Below are 15,669 nucleotides of genomic sequence, written 5' to 3'. Positions count from 1 at the left end.
ACAAGGGAAAATTTCTCACGCTTTGAATACTCGTCCCAAAGGTGCTCTACCAAATGATACGGTAGTGAACCCGAAGGGTGGGAATAACAACCATGTGATGGCGGTTACAACTAGGAGTGGAAGAGGCGGTGATGTGCATGCCTCGAGAGAAAAGTGAGTTGTGGAGGATGATGTTGAGTTGCGTGATGATGATGTGCCTTTGAATGTTGAAGATGTGGTTGAACAAAATATGAACAATGATGTGCGGATTGATATTGATGATGAGGCCGAGGTAGAGACTTAAGATGCCGTGAACCCATCTAGGGAACATATGATTGACATGCCCGAGCCGGTTGTACCAAAGACCAAGGCTCCCTTGCCTAGACCACCTCCACCTTATCCTCAATGGTTAGCAAAGCAAAAGAGTGACAATCAATTCAAAAAGTTCATTGACATGATGAAGAGCCTCACAATCAATGTGCCTTTGGTGGAGGCACTTGAGCAAATGCCGGGGTATGCTAAGTTTATGAAAGATTTGGTAACAAAGAAGAGGTCGATGGAGTGTGAAACAATTAAGATGACTCATCAAGTGAGTGCCATAATGCATTCAATGGCACCCAAGCTTGAGGAACCCGGAGCTTTTACTATCCCCTTGTACTATCGGAAGTGCGGATTTTGCCAAGGCCCTTTGTGACTTGGGGGCTAGCATAAATTTGATGTCGTACTCGGTTTTCAAAACTTTGGGAATTGGACAACCTCGACCAACCTCAATGAGACTTCAAATGGCGTATCGATCGATGAAGCGACCTTTGGGAATAATTGATGATGTACTTGTCCGGGTGGATAAGTTTAAATTGTCAGCCGACTTTGTCATATTGGATTGTGAGGTGGACTATGAGGTGCCGATTATTCTTGGTAGACCTTTCCTAGCTACGGGGAAGGAATTGGCTGATGTTGAAGCGGGTGAGTTGACATTCCGAGTGGGGGATGAGAAGGTTGTATTCCATGTTTGCAAATCAATGAGACAACCCAATAGCACGAAGATGTGTTTATTTGTGGACATTGTCAAAGCTGTAATAGTGGATGACACAAGTTCCATGATCAATGTTGAAGATCCCCTTGAGGCCGTACTTCTTAATATGGATGTCAATGATGATTCTAGTAGAGTGGAGTGCGTGAATGCATTGCATGGTATGGGTTCATATTCATATGATCCTAGGAAGTTATCTTTGGATCTTGAAAACTGAAAAACTCCACCAACAAAGCCATCGATTGAGGAGCCATCGGTGCTGGAGTTGAAGCCACTTCCTCCACACCTCAGGTATGAATTCTTGGGTTCAAATTCGACTTTACCTATTATTCTTTCGCCTTGCTTAACTAACATACAGGTTGACGCCACTTTGGCGGTACTTCAAAAGCGGAAAAAGGCTATTGGATGGACATTGGTCGACATTCGGGGTATAAGCCCCACATTTTGCATGTACAAGATCATTTTGGAGGAGGATGCAAAGCCTTCCTTGGAGCATCAAAGAAGATTAAATGATACGATGCAAGAGGTGGTGAAGAAAGAGGTTATCAAGAGGTTAGATGTTGGGGTGGTTTATCCTATTTCTGACAGTTCGTGGACTTCTCTGGTGCAATGTATGCCGAAGAAGGATGGTATGACCGTGGTGACCAATGACAAGAATGAGCTCATTCCTACTAGAACGGTCACCGGGTGGAGAGTTTGTATGGATTACCGGAAGCTGAACAAGGCGACTAGAAAAGATCATTTCCCATTGCCATTCCTTGACCAAATGCTTGATTGTCTTGCGGGGCGGGATTTCTATTGCTTTCTGGATGGTTACTCGGGGTAAAATCAAATTCTAATTGCCCCGGAGGACCAAAAGAAGACTACCTTTACATGTCCTTATGGCACATTTGCTTTCTCTCGAATGCCATTTGGATTGTATAATGCTCCGGCGACCTTCCAACATTGCATGATGGATATTTTCACCGACATGGTGGAGGATATCTTGGAGGTCTTCATGGATGATTTCAACGTGGTTGGGGATTCTTTTGAGGAGTTCTTGGTAAAGTTGGATAGAGTGTTGTACCGGTGTGAAGACACCAACCTTGTTCTCAATTGAGAAAAGTGTCATTTTATGGTAGAAGAAGGTATAGTGTTGGGTCACAAGATCTCGAAGCGAGGAATTGAAGTTGATAAGGCCAAGATTGAGGTTATTTCTAGGCTCCCTCCCCCTACTTCTATCAAAGGGGTGAGGAGTTTCCTTGGACATGCGGGCTTCTACCGGAGGTTCATAAAGGATTTTTTAAAGTGGTGCACCTGTTGTGCAAGTTGCTAGAGAAAGATGCAAAGTTCTTGTTCGATGAGAGTTGTATGCAAGCATTCGAGCTTCTTAAGCTCAAGTTGACTTCTACCCCCATCATTACCGCACCAAATTGGAGCTTACCTTTTGAGCTCATGTGCGATTCTAGTGACGTTGCAGTTGGGGCTGTTTTGGGCCAAAGAATCAACAAAATGTTCCACCCGGTGTACTACGCAAGCAAAACCATGAACGAGGCTCAAATGAACTACACAGTCACCGAGAAGGAATTATTGGCTATTGTTTTTGCAATGGAAAAGCTCCGACCTTACCTTTTGGGGGCCAAAGTTATAGTGCACACCGACCATGCCGCCATTAGGTATTTGATGACCAAGAAGGACCCAAAGGCAAGATTTATGAGATGGGTATTGCTTCTTCAAGAATTTGATTTGGAAATTGTTGATCGAAAAGGGAGTGAGAATCAAGTGGCGGACCACTTGTCCCGTTTGGAGGAGGAAGGGAGGCCTTGTGACGGCCTTGAGATAAACGATTAATTTCCCAATGAGCAACGCCTTGCGGTGTCAATGAATGGAATGTCGTGGTTCGCCGATGTCGCAAATTATCTTGTTACCGGAATCATCTCGTGTGAGCTCTCTTCCAAACAAAGGAAGAAGCTCAAGCGGGATAGCTTGGATTTTATTGGGACGAGCCATATTTGTTTAAGATTTGCGCCGATGGTGTGATTCGACGATGTGTCCCGGAGGAGGAACAATTGGGTATTTTGGAGGCTTGTCATTCCTCTCCCTATGGTGTCCATCCTGGCGGGGCAAGGACGGCTTCTAAAGTGCTTAGTTGCGGATTTTATTGGCCTACCTTGTTTAAAGATGCGGGTGATGTGGTCAAGAGATGTGATGAATGCCAAAGAGCCGGCAGAATTTCTAAAAAGTATGAGATGCCTCTCAATACGATTCTCGAGGTGGATATTTTTGATGTTTGGGGCATCGATTTCATGGGTCCATTTGTGAGCTCTAGTGGGAATACTTATATTCTTGTAGCGGTGGACTATGTCTCAAAGTGGGTTGAAGCCGTGGCTTTGCTCAACAATGAAGCCCGGAGTGTTGTGGCATTTCTGAAAAAGAGTATCTTCACAAGGTTTAGCACTCCTCGTGTTATCATTAGCGATGTGGGGTCTCACTTTTGCAACAAGGCTTTCGACATGTTGCTTTCTAATTATGGTGTCAATCATAAGGTTTCGACCCCCTATCATCCTCAAGCTAGTGGCCAAGTGGAAGTCTCCAACAGAGAAATTAAGAGCATCTTGTCTAAAACTGTCAATGCTAATAGGACCGATTGGTCGAAAAAGTTGGATGATGCTCTTTGGGCTTATCGTACGGCTTACAAAACACCGATTGGTATGTCTCCGTATTGGTTGGTGTTTGGGAAAGCTTGCCATCTTCCGGTGGAATTAGAGCACAAGGCCATGTTGGCTTTAAGGAAGTTGAACATAGAATGGGATGTTGCGGCAAATCTGTGGGTTGAACAACTTAATGAGCTCGATGAGTTTAGATTCCATGCTTACTCAAGCTCGTCCTTGTACAAGGACAAAATGAAGTATCTTCACGACAAATATGCTCAGGACAAGGAGTTCAAGATTGGAGATATGGTTCTTTTGTTCAATTCCCGGTTACGTCTATTTCCGGGTAAGCTCAAGTCAAAGTGGAGTGGGCCATTTGAAGTTGTGTTCGTAACCCCATTTGGTGCTCTTGATCTAAGGAACAAGAATGGTGAAGTATTCAGAGTCAATGGACATCGGGTCAAGCATTATCTTGGGAAAATTGATGATAGCCACGTGGTGGCACTTCTCCATCTAAAGTGATGTGCTGGTAACATGCGTCGTGCCGCGACATTAAATCTGGCGCTGCTTGGGAGGCAACCCATGTCTTTTTCTTTTTGTTTTCTATGATTTTCTTGGCAATGTAGGTTTGATTTTTGAGCTAACTGATTGTGAGATGTTGCAGGGATTGAGTTGATGCAGTGCAAAGTATTTTGAAAAAAGTTGAACAGTCTCTAAAGTTTCCCAGTGCGGCCGCATTCCACTTTGTGCGGTCCGCACTAGTGAAGGTCAAGAAATGGTGCTCTCTGAAGTTTGCCACCGCGGCCGCATTCCATTTAGTGCGGACCGCGGTGGACCTCCGCGGCCGCGGTGGACCTCCGCGGCCGCGGTCTGATTTTGTGCGGTCCGCGGAGGTTGCCTTCTCAAGCTTCAATTAAACAAACCCAGCGCGGTCCGCGATCGGTTTTGTGCGGCCACGCTGGTAGGTAAGGCTGGGGCCCTCACCTTTTTCTATAAATAGAGACGAAGGGTCACAACTTACACTTTTCGAACTTTGAACACTCAGACCCTAAAATCTACTGTTCACTCTCGCTTCTGATAGTAATTCTTGCTTAGCCTGATTAATTGCATCTCATCATCACAATCTGGTAACATTTCATCATTTTTCTTTGTTTTATTTTATAATTTCATTTTATTTTTCATGCCCAGTAGCCTTAGCTTCTTTTTCTTCTCTTTAGTTTCTTCTTCTTTATTTAGTTGTTAATTTAGGATAGTTTAAAGGCTGGGTTTGTGTGCTTGACATGCATAAATATTGGGCAAATGAGTAGGGACAAGTTAGGTGAAAAAATTGAACAAAAATAGCAAAAACTTAAACCCTAACTTAGTGCCTGTGCAAAGTACTCTTCGCGGCCTGCGGTCGCCTTTGTGCGGTCTGCGGTGCCCTGACGCGGTCCGCATTACCATTTTGCACGGACCGCGGTGTTCAAGTGACTGATAGTGAACCTGTACCCAGCACGGCCGCATTGCACTTTATGCGGTCCGCGCTAGCCCACCGCAGTCGCGATCTCACTTTGTGCGGACCACGGTGGGGAGATTCAGAGAGATGATTTTTGGGCCTTTTACCCAATGCGGACCGTGGTCACTTTTGCGCGGTCCGCGGTGCCCCCAATGCGGCCGCACTCCTGTTTGTGCAGGCCGGGGTGCTCTGTTCTGCAACTGTTTCTACAATACTTCATCTGCTGTCTACAATTCAATTTCAATACCTGTTTCACTGCCTGTGCTTAGACTAACCATGTTAGATGTGTATGCTTGCAGATAATGGTCAAACAACGAGGTAGAAGTGCTAAACAACCCGGCCGAGGTGATTCCTTCTGGGGAGGCAAGGGCAAGAAGATGATCCGACTAATTCCCAAGTGATAAAAAATATTAAGAAGACACGGAAAGATATTAAAGCAGCTGATAGAGCTTGTGACCAGTCGAGAAGTGAATACGTACCTTCCTAGGATGTCTCTTCTGACTCTGTACCCGAGTATGTCTCTGACTGGCCCGAAGAATGAGACTGACTGATGACTCTCCTCCACCCTCACCCCCTACCCAAGCTCCAGAGCATACACATTCTGGGTCGTCTGAGGGCTCAGCAACCGGCAACGGTGAGTACTCCACCTCCCCCACAGCTTCATTATCTGGGGAGAGTGCAGAAGGTGATGATAAGGGGAATGAGGAGGTACCCGGGGGTGGTGCGCCCCAGGTTGAGGGTGTTGAACGGACAAGAAAACTTGCATCTTGGGAAGATAGATTTGTCAGCCAAGTAGCTTTCCACAAGTTTAGGGAATGGTGGCCACTACGAAAGCTGATACCTGAAAGGAGTTTCATTGACAGAGACTTGCTACCCCTATACCCTAATATGCATAAACAGCTTCGAACTCGAGTGGGTTGGGAGCATTTTATAGATGATTGTGTGAAGGCTAATGAACATATGGTAAAGGAGTTCTACTACAACGTGGCCCACATCGAAAAGGGCACAAAAGTATCCAAAGTGCAGAACAAGAATGTAGTGTTTCCTGGGAAGGCACTGAATGAATATTTGGGGTTTAGGGAAGAAGACGAGATCCTCTACTGTGAGAAGTTGGCTATGGGCGAGGAGGTTTGTCCTAGTTAGTTGCGTACCTGGCAATCCCGGGTACTGCTCCATAGTGGTTGACAGTGGGGGTTAAAATACTTCGGAGGACTCTAAATTTCAAGGCTAGGGGGTGGTTGACCTTTGTATGCAGCAGACTTGACTCCACTTCCCATGATCAGACCATTCCACTTGCCCGAGCTATGCTTATTGCTTTTATTATGGCGGGCTACCCTATCAACATGGGCAATGTGATGTCCCGTGTGATTTCTGCGGTAGGGGTTGAGCACGACCGAAACTACCCATTTCCCAACACCCTCACCATGTACTTTCGGGACTTAAAAGTGAAGAAGAAGCCCTATGATGTCAAGGTCAAGCCAGTGGCTCCATTCTCGTAGTACAACATGAGGGGCCCAGACAACCCTAAAGACAAGAACTACAAGCCACCTGCCTCTGCCCCAACTGGCCAGTCTGAAGAGCCGGTTGCAGTAGAGCCTTCTACCAAGCCTTCCACTGAGCCTACTACCACTACAGTTGCTGACATGACTCCCGGCCCATCTACTACTGCTGGTCCTTCTACTTCAGCTGGCCCGGAGATCCCATTTTCCCGGGCCCATCCATACTGCACATCGGCTGAGTCAGACAATGCTTAGTTTGAACAACTGGATGTCAGCTACGACATCCAAGTTGTCTACCCTGTCTTCTAATATTGAGGCTCAGTCAGCACCACAGACAGCTTAGCTTCCACAGTCCATAGAGGACACATTAAATAAGATCCTGGAGAACCAGGAGAAGATTATGAGCACTCAGTCTACCTTGTCTAAGGTAGTAGACTCACATGGGAAGGCTCTGAAGGAGCTTGCCCGGGAGCACAAGAAGATGAGAAAGACAAGGGCTTCCAAGGAGTCGGTGAAAGAGCTGAGAGCAGATGTGGACAAGTTGATGGCAAACCAGATGCCTCTTGACTTACTATTTGGGGATCCAGCCCCAGCAGCAACACCGGTAGCAGAGCCACAGCAGGAGCAAACTCAGAGGCTTCCTAGGAAGAAGAGGAAGCTCCCTAATGCAGACGAGGCGATCATCCGGTTGGCAGACCCACAAGAGGTCTCCTCCAGTCAGCCATAGGATGCTCCAGATATTCAGCCCGTACAGGTCCAAGCCCCAGTCCCAGCAGCTGATCAGCAGGAGACCGGAAACCAGTGTGAGGTTCCCGCACATATAGAGGACCTGGGGACCACTCATGTTCCCATGCAGACTGACGAGGCTTAGGAAGCTCCTATATCCTTTCATCTTGATTTTTGATGCTTATTTGTTTAGTTGGCATTGGGGACAATGCCAGCTTTATTTATGGGGGTGCGCCCTACTTTTTATCCGAATGATTGTATATATTAATTGACTTAGTTTATGTTTCTGTTGATTTTCTATTTGGTCTGTATATAACTTTACATTTAGTTACTTTTATCGTACTTTTTATCTCCTCTTTGGTCTGTAAATAAAGTTACATTTTTGTATATATTCATCCCCCGTTGTATATTCTAATCCCCTATTGTAAATATTTATTCTATTTTATATTTTCGTACAAATTTTTCATTTTTTAGCTTAGTAGATAGGCTCGTAGCCTTTTTGTTTCATTTTTGGCACTTTCAATAAGCCCTTGGTTTTTTTAATTCCACGGTTCTTTCCAAGGGTGGAGTATTGTGTGAACCGGGTGGCTCTTCCTGATGATGGATGGCGTGACAACCTTCTTAAGAGTTTGAGTCCGTTTTTGATTTTTCTTTTATTTTTAGTAGTTTATAGTTAAGGGTACCTCAAGAAAAGCTTCACTTGGGCCTAACACATTTGCCTTTGATCCCATGGTCAAAGACAAGTAGTTGTGTTTAGTATGGTGAAAGTAGTGACCTTGAAACTCTTGTGTTGACCAAACAAACATCATGTGGTCTTTCGGGACTATTGTGTGCTCAATCGTGTCTAAAGTTGTTGTGGGCCCCCGACTCTATGTCTTTAGCAATCCTTGAGTGTGTGTGGTGAGAAATCGAATTTTGAGTCCAAGTCCCTAGCCAATGGTCTAGAACTTGCCCTGAATGTTTGTTGAGGCAAAATTTTGAGTGAAATTCGACTTAAGAAGTGATTATAGGCCCTCCTTGATCCAAATGATAGTTGAACAATTCCATAGCCTACCAATGAGATAATCCCTAGCTAACCCTTTTGCACCTTAAACCTTTTTCTTTCAAGAACCAATGCTACAAGCCTATACCCGTTCTAAATTATACCCTCTCTTGGCACCCAAATCTTCCCTTAAGTGATGGCGAAAGTCTAAGTTTGGGGGGGGGGGGAACAAGAAAGGAAACAAAGTGGTAAAAGGTACAAAAGCAAAAGAAAAAGAAGGCAATGAAAAATAAAGAAAAGAAAAAGACAAAAAGAAAGCCCAATGTGAAAAAGAATAAAAAGGGATTCAAGAAAAACAAAAGTGAAAAAGGTGTGGAAAAAGGAGAAACATTTTAAATTGCATGAGAAAGAGTGACGATGTGTTTCTTTAACCCCTTGAAAAGAAGTGAAATACTCAAAGAGTCAAGAAAATTGTGCCAAAATGAATCAAAAAAAGTGCTTAAGGGAAGATGGAACCCATTTAGACCAAAAACCTTTCCTACCCTCAACCAAAAGCCTTCACATTGACTCCACAAAAGCCCTATATGATCTTGAGTTGGATGACGCTCGCATTAGTGGATACTTACATGAGGGTCAAGCATATAGTACCTAGAGCCGGACTTGTGACCTTTCTTTGTGAGAGACGAGTGAATTCCCATTAACCTCGATTTGTGTGCTTATACTCTAAAAGGTGAGGTTTGCTTAGGGAGAGTTGAGTATGTGTGAGTTTGGGTTCCACAGCAACCAAAGTAATTGAGAGGGTTCTTTGATGTAATGAGTCAATCCTTGATGCTCTTGTGTCACACTTGATCCATCGTTTTTCAAAGTTTAAATGTTGTTAATGATCCATTCGTATTGAGGGAAATTGTTAGTCCTAATTGATGCTTGTTGAGGTTACTTTAGGATAACTGGAATTACTTGGATTTTCCTTTAAGGGGTGGGTCTTATTTTGTTCGCTTAAGGACAAGCAAAGGTTTAAGTTTGGGGGAGTTGATAAGTTAGGATTTTAACATGTTTTATGCCCCTACTTGCCTATGCTTTGATCATATATTGTTACAAAATAGTCCCAAAAGGCTCACAAGTTGTGCTTGATTGCAGGTTTGATCGACAAAGTGACTAAATATCAAAGATCGGCTCAAAAAGGAGTGAAACCTGCTCAAGTATCAAAGACCAAGAAATCTAAGAGAAGAAGGTCTAGTGCGGACCGTGCAAAGTTGAATGCGGACGCACTAGGTGGTTCAGAGAGTTGGCTAAACTAGGCTCCAAGCAACGCGGTCGCGGTACATATCTTGCGGTCCGCGGTCAAGGCTCCATAGCCACACTACTCTTTTGTGCGGTCCGCGGACAAGAGATTCAGAGAGTCGATATTTTGCCAAACCAATGCCATGCGGTCCGCGGTCGTGATTGTGTGGACCGTGCCAGCTACCTCTGCGGCCACGATCCATTCTACGCGGTCTGCGGAGTCCAAATTCAGAGAAGCAAAAGTCAAAGTCAAAGAGCCCAGTGCGGCCGCGATCCATTTAGTGCAGCCCGCACTAACCCTGCAAGGGTATTTTTGTCCAGTTTTTCCAGCCTAGTATAAATAGAACATTTTACCATTTTTAGGTTATCTTTGTATCTTTTTTCTTCAGAAGAGAGCTGTGCTCCTGGGAACAATTATTGTAGCCATTTTTGGCACTTTTGCTTTACATTTACGATAGATTATTGTAGTTTCATTTTAGCAATTAATTAATATGCTTAGTTCTTCATCTATTTCTTCAATTTCATTATTTAGCATGAGTAGCTAAACCCATTAGCTAGTGTTGTGGCTAAACCCATTAGCTAGGGTTGTGGCTCAACCCTAGTGTGGGTAATTGAGGGGTGTTTCCATCTAGGGTTAGATTGACTATGAGTGTTTGCTATTTGGGTTGATTTTATGTTTTAATCTAGAATTGGTGGTTGCAAACACTGATTCAAGCTTTGTGGGTTTGACTCTACTTGAGAAAGAGAGTCTATATCCCCAAAATTGACCCAACAAGGAATTGGGATGGACTCTTGAGAAATGATAGTCCCAATTAATGGGTTAAATCTCGAGAGAGTAATCACCCTACTTGAACCCTGGTTGCTTGGTCTAATTTGCCTATCCATTTGGTCTCGAGAGAGTCAATTGGGCAAAATCACTCTCTCTACCGAGAGGTGTGAGAGTGGGTAAAATTGTGCAACGGTTATAGCATAAGCCCCAATTATGTCAATCGAACCTAAGTAACATCTACCCGTCAATTAGCCACCTAGGTAGTGTCATGACCCTAGAGCCCTTATTCCCATTAGATACAACTTAGCAATCTTCTCGTAGTATAATTTAGTGTTAATCATTAGTTTTATAAAAGTATTTATAATTTAAAAACCCAAAAATGTTTGAAGTGACATTTTGAGTACAAACGCATCTCTAGGCTAGACAGGCAATCCAACTCCACTACTAGCTCCCTGAGGAAATCGATCCCGACACTCATATCGGGTAAAAGCTATTACGACCCGCTCATCCTACCTTGGTGTAGCGTCGAGTTGGCAGCGATCACCTAACTCCAATTCTCAACAACGTTAGATAAAATGTGTCATGGAGCACAAGTGCATTTTGTGTGACGTGGTTCAAGACGTGTTTTAGATAACATTGAATCTTCCTAAAATTAATTAAAAGTGGTTAATAAGTTAAAATATACCATAGGATAAAATATGTATTAAAATCAGATAATAGGCCAATTATAATAGTTTAAGCGATCATGCTAGAACCACGGAATCCGGGGATGCCTAACACCTTCCCCCGGGTTAACATAATTCCTTATTCAGAATTTCTGGTTCGCAGACTTCAAAAGGAAAGTCGAAATTTTCCTCGATTTGGGATTTAAAATAAACCAGTGACTTGGGACACCAAATAAACTATCCCAAGTAGCAACTCTGATAAATAAATAATTCCATTTCGAATAATGTCACTTAAAGTAGAAAACTCCCTTATATATCCCTCGGGGTGTAAAAAGGAGGTGTGACAGCTCTAGCGACTCTGCTGGGGAGACAAACTCAGAACTTCAGTTCAGGGTTTAAGAATTTAAGCTTAGAATAACTGTTATAGCTGGCTTGTTTTATCTGATTTTTACATGTTGAGCCTAATGTGCTAAATGTCGTTTTTACCACTTTGATATTGTTTGGATTGTATATAAATTGCTGCGAAACCCTCTTCTCTCTAAGTATTCTAAATCATCTGGAAAGGTTGAACTTCGTGTAACTTCTCTTCTGTTAGAGTCATATCCAATTTTAGAATGAGGTTCAGACAAGTTGCAAAGCCGGTGAAGCTTCTGTATTCCCGATACGCTGCCCCCTCCCCCCGGCTCGAGGTGTCCGCTCGGGTAAGCCAGGTCTAGAACAATACACCCAGGGTTTTAAACCTAGTATAACAAAACCTCATGTCGGATCCCTAGTAGGAACGCTTGTGTGCATCACGTGCATTTGACTTAGGGGACTCCACACAGGGGTTGGGTCCGTCTAGGTCAGGTGTACCCGAAATGAAAAGACCATCCTGATGCATTCTACTTGCTACTTGTGCATTTATTTGCTTCGGATTTGCATGTTGACTGGCTTATGAATAAAAGGAGAAAAGTTGGGAAAAAGAAAAATCAATTGGAGGGCTAGAGAGATAATTACCTGTTCTGAAAAACCCGATGTCCAAAAAAGTATTGAAACTCTGCCGGAATTTTGAAAGAAAAAAAAAGAAAAAGGAAATTTTGTTAAATATATATATATATATATTTAGTATTGTTTTTATTATGTCAAATCTGCCCGAACTACGCAAGTTTGATTCTCACCGGATGTGGGATACGTAGGCAACCCCCATCGGGTCCAACTTCATTTTTGCAAAAATAACCCAAAAAGAACAAAAAATTTATTGTTTTGTTGTAAATAAGTAAGTTGATGTCATTCTTGTCTAATAAGTAAGTTGATGTCATGATCTTCTTAACCGATCACCCTAATAAATGTGCAGTATAAACATAAATGAAAATAAACCCTTCGCAGCTCTTGAGAAGATCCTCTTACAGTTCCATATGTGGTGGAATGACTTAGGAAAAGTCAGCAGAGGGACTGTGGTCAATGTTTTGGGTGGTCTTGTCAGACTTCTAAAAATCAAGTCGAGGTTGGATGTGATTGAGGCCTTGATACCTTTATGGGACCCGACTCACAATGTGTTTCACTTTTCTGATTTTGAGCTCACTCCCACACTGGAGGAAATTGCAGGCTATGCCGGCCTTAGTGGGAACCTCAGAAGTCGGTACCCGGTATCGCCAAGAACAGTGTCTCCTCACAAGTTTCTAGACCTGTTGAGCATCAGTCGGGAGGTTTAAGATAGGAATTTATCCGAAGGGTTTTGCACTTTCCAATTCTTGTACCAGCGCTATGGCAATCCCCACGGTTTTGAAGCACCGTATACTGGTCTAACCCATACGGGAAACAAAGATAAATGGGAGGCACGGCGGGATTTGGCTTTTATAGTAGCATTCTTGGGTGCCATAATCTGTCCGAGAAAAGGTGGCAACATATAATTGGGTCTCATAGGAATGGTTGATGTCATGATTAAGAAAGCTAATAGCACCATTGTTCCAATGATCTTAGCTGAGATTTACCGAGCCTTAATCATATGCCGAGAAGGGGGAAGATTCTTCCAGGGTTGTAACCTGCTACTACAATTATGGATACAATAACATCTTTGTCACCGTGTCGGGTATATGAACTACGGCATGACTGGTTTGAATTGCATCGAAGAGTATGAAAACCGAGTGGTGGGTGTTGAATTTCCAAAAGGTATAGAGGCTTGGTATGTGCACTTGTCCCTGTCACTGAGGTCATCTACATGTCAGCCGAGGTGTGCTATCTTCTCTTAGTGGGTCTTCGTAGCATTCAGTCGTATGCTCATCATAGGGTGTTGCGCCAACTGGGCAGGTTTCAAACTATTCCTTATGACGAAGATTTGAATTGGGTCCAAAAGTTGTATTCCCAGAAGGAAAAGTTTATAAAATTTAGAATGAGTGCAGATTTCTAGAACCTATGACTCTGGTGCGGGATTTACCTAAAGGTGAGGTAGACCCTAATTACATGACTTGGTTCGATAAAAGATTTCAAATCCCTCAGGAGCCCGAAAGGCCTGCTAAAAGGCCCCACGTCCAGCAATTCACTGACGACTCACGGGAGCAACGAGACTAGTTGATGAAAGAGGCAAGCTATAGGGCCAAGATAAGTAAACTGGAGGGACAAATTAGGGACCTCAAATTTGACAATGGTGTCCAAGCTGCTGCCGATGAAGGGGAAAAGAAGAAGCTGGTTCAGGAAAATGAAGCCCTTAAGGCTCAGATCCAAAAGATGAAAATAGCTGCTAGAAACCAGGAACGAAGCCGAGCAGATGAAAGGCTTATAAGTGGTCTTAGAAAGAAAGTAATTGAGTGTCAAGATGACTTAGAAAAATCTGAGGCTAGTCTAGCAAAAGTTCGAGCACAGCTAACAAAGAATGTAGAAGGACGGGCAGCGTATGTGCGGCAGTTGAAAAGAAAATACGAGGGAACGGTCACCGATTTGAAGAAAAAGCTCACTACCCTAAAAAATGAGATATCCAAACAAGCTAGGAGCTTCAAAGCTGAAAGGGAACATTTCTATGCCCTAATGTCCCAGATGGAGGAAGATATGCAACAGTTACAGAGTCAAAATCATCATGACACTCAGGTGCTAGAAGCTAGGACTCAACAAATCGGGCGTTTGCTCCAAGAAAAAGGTGTCATCCGAGAGAGGGTTAGAGTCATCGCCGACTACATCGTCGTGAAGTGTCAAGAATGTGAAGACATGACTAGAACCACTTTCTTTGCTGTGGTTATGACATTTGTTCGCCAAATAATGAGTGATCTGGAGCATCTTCAAGGGGATCTTGCGCAGAGGCCCGTGGAAAGACCGAATGATGTCCTATGGGCCCTAGGAGTCGAAGCACTTATGTACTTATGATTTTCATTTATCGAGTTTGTACTTCAGTTGTTGTTTTGAGTATGTTTGTAGTTGTTAAAATTCCAAAAAAAATGAGTATTTTAGAGTCTTTTGTAATAGAAAAGTTTAGGAGTTTAATTAATGAAATGTGGAAAATTCCCAAAAATTGTTTCCTTATTTTTCGCATTTATTTCTTTAACTATGTAATGATCTGATTCACGCGGCGTCGTAATAAAAGAAAAAAAGAAGGTTTAGAGTTTTGTTACGATAACTCACAAAATTTTCCTAATGAAAACTGTGGCAGAAAAATTTCGTTCGTTTTTTATTTTGGTGTCTGAGCAGGTTTTACCTCGGGGCACAGGGTTCGAGACGACCAAGAGAATGAGTCTCAACTTAGAATAAAGAAAAGAACAAAAAGAACAAAAAAGAAGTGAAGTCGAAGTGCTGAAGCGAAGAAAGACGCGGACTGCCCAAGATATGATTGAAATTACAGGCTTTGCATGTCCCGCCTTGATCCAAAGCTGAAGAATAAATCAATGGTTACAGCTGACGAGCATCAAGATTCAGATCGGAGTCAGCAGCAAGAGCCAGCCAAGACTCAAGATCAAGCTTCAAAGGATTTATAGATAGGAATCTTGTAACTTGTAGCTGATAGGCTTAGCTAGTTTAACTTTTTACTTTCCATTTTGGTGTAATAAGGAGTTCAGCAAGCGGTAGCAGCAGCATCACCAGTAAAATCACAGCTTCTCGGTAGTCCCAGCTACCAAAATTTCCAGAATTACACTGACCTGATTCCTTTATAGCAAAGGATATGTAGGCAACCTTTGAAGCAAGGTTCGGTCAGGCTCTTTTCAAAAATGCTTCTCATGGAGTTTGAAACGGGCAAAAATCCCTCGCAATTGCTCATTTTATCTTTGCCCGAAAACCCTTCGTGTCTCCGAGCAAAGAGGGGCAGCTGTGAGCACGTGATTTTTGCCCCACATGGATTACTCCTACAAAATTCCAAAGAATTAGATTTTTCTTTTAATTATTTGTTATTTTAAGAATTATTGTAGAGTTTTTCTGATTGTTTGCATTTTTTTTGTGCATGCTTAATTTTATTTAAATTCATGAAAATACAAAAAATACACTACATTTGCATTTAGGATTTAATTTTATATTTTTTAGATTAATTAGTAAATTAGTTATTTTATAAAATATCAAGAAAACAAATCACAAAAAATAGTTCATGTTGCATTTTAACTCTTTAATTTTTTGAATTTTGTAGCTTTTCTTTTAAATTAGGAGTTATTTTATTTTAA

At 42.8% G+C, this 15,669-nt stretch overlaps 1 protein-coding gene across 1 annotated transcript; it reads left to right on the top strand.

Moving 5' to 3' along the window:
* Positions 1-319: 319 nt before the first annotated feature.
* Positions 320-1,835, top strand: LOC138873471 (uncharacterized). Its single transcript, XM_070151941.1, has 3 exons — positions 320-568; positions 867-1,106; positions 1,368-1,835. The coding sequence occupies exons 1-3, from the start codon at positions 320-322 to the stop codon at positions 1,833-1,835; spliced, it is 957 nt and encodes a 318-aa protein (XP_070008042.1).
* The last annotated feature ends 13,834 nt before the right edge of the window (positions 1,836-15,669 follow it).

The sequence above is a fragment of the Nicotiana sylvestris genome, chromosome 7 (genome assembly GCF_000393655.2).
Source record: "Nicotiana sylvestris chromosome 7, ASM39365v2, whole genome shotgun sequence".
Taxonomy (NCBI): Eukaryota; Viridiplantae; Streptophyta; class Magnoliopsida; order Solanales; family Solanaceae; genus Nicotiana; species Nicotiana sylvestris.
This window is presented reverse-complemented; position numbering and strand designations above follow the sequence as displayed.

Coding starts and splice junctions, on each gene's coding strand:
- LOC138873471 (XM_070151941.1), top strand. CDS start 320: ATGCCCGAGCCGGTTGTACCAAAGACCAAGGCTCCCTTGCCTAGACCA. Junction 569..866: donor CAATTAAGATGACTCATCAA/GTGAGTGCCATA, acceptor TTGGATTGTGAG/GTGGACTATGAGGTGCCGAT. Junction 1,107..1,367: donor TTGAAGATCCCCTTGAGGCC/GTACTTCTTAAT, acceptor ACTAACATACAG/GTTGACGCCACTTTGGCGGT.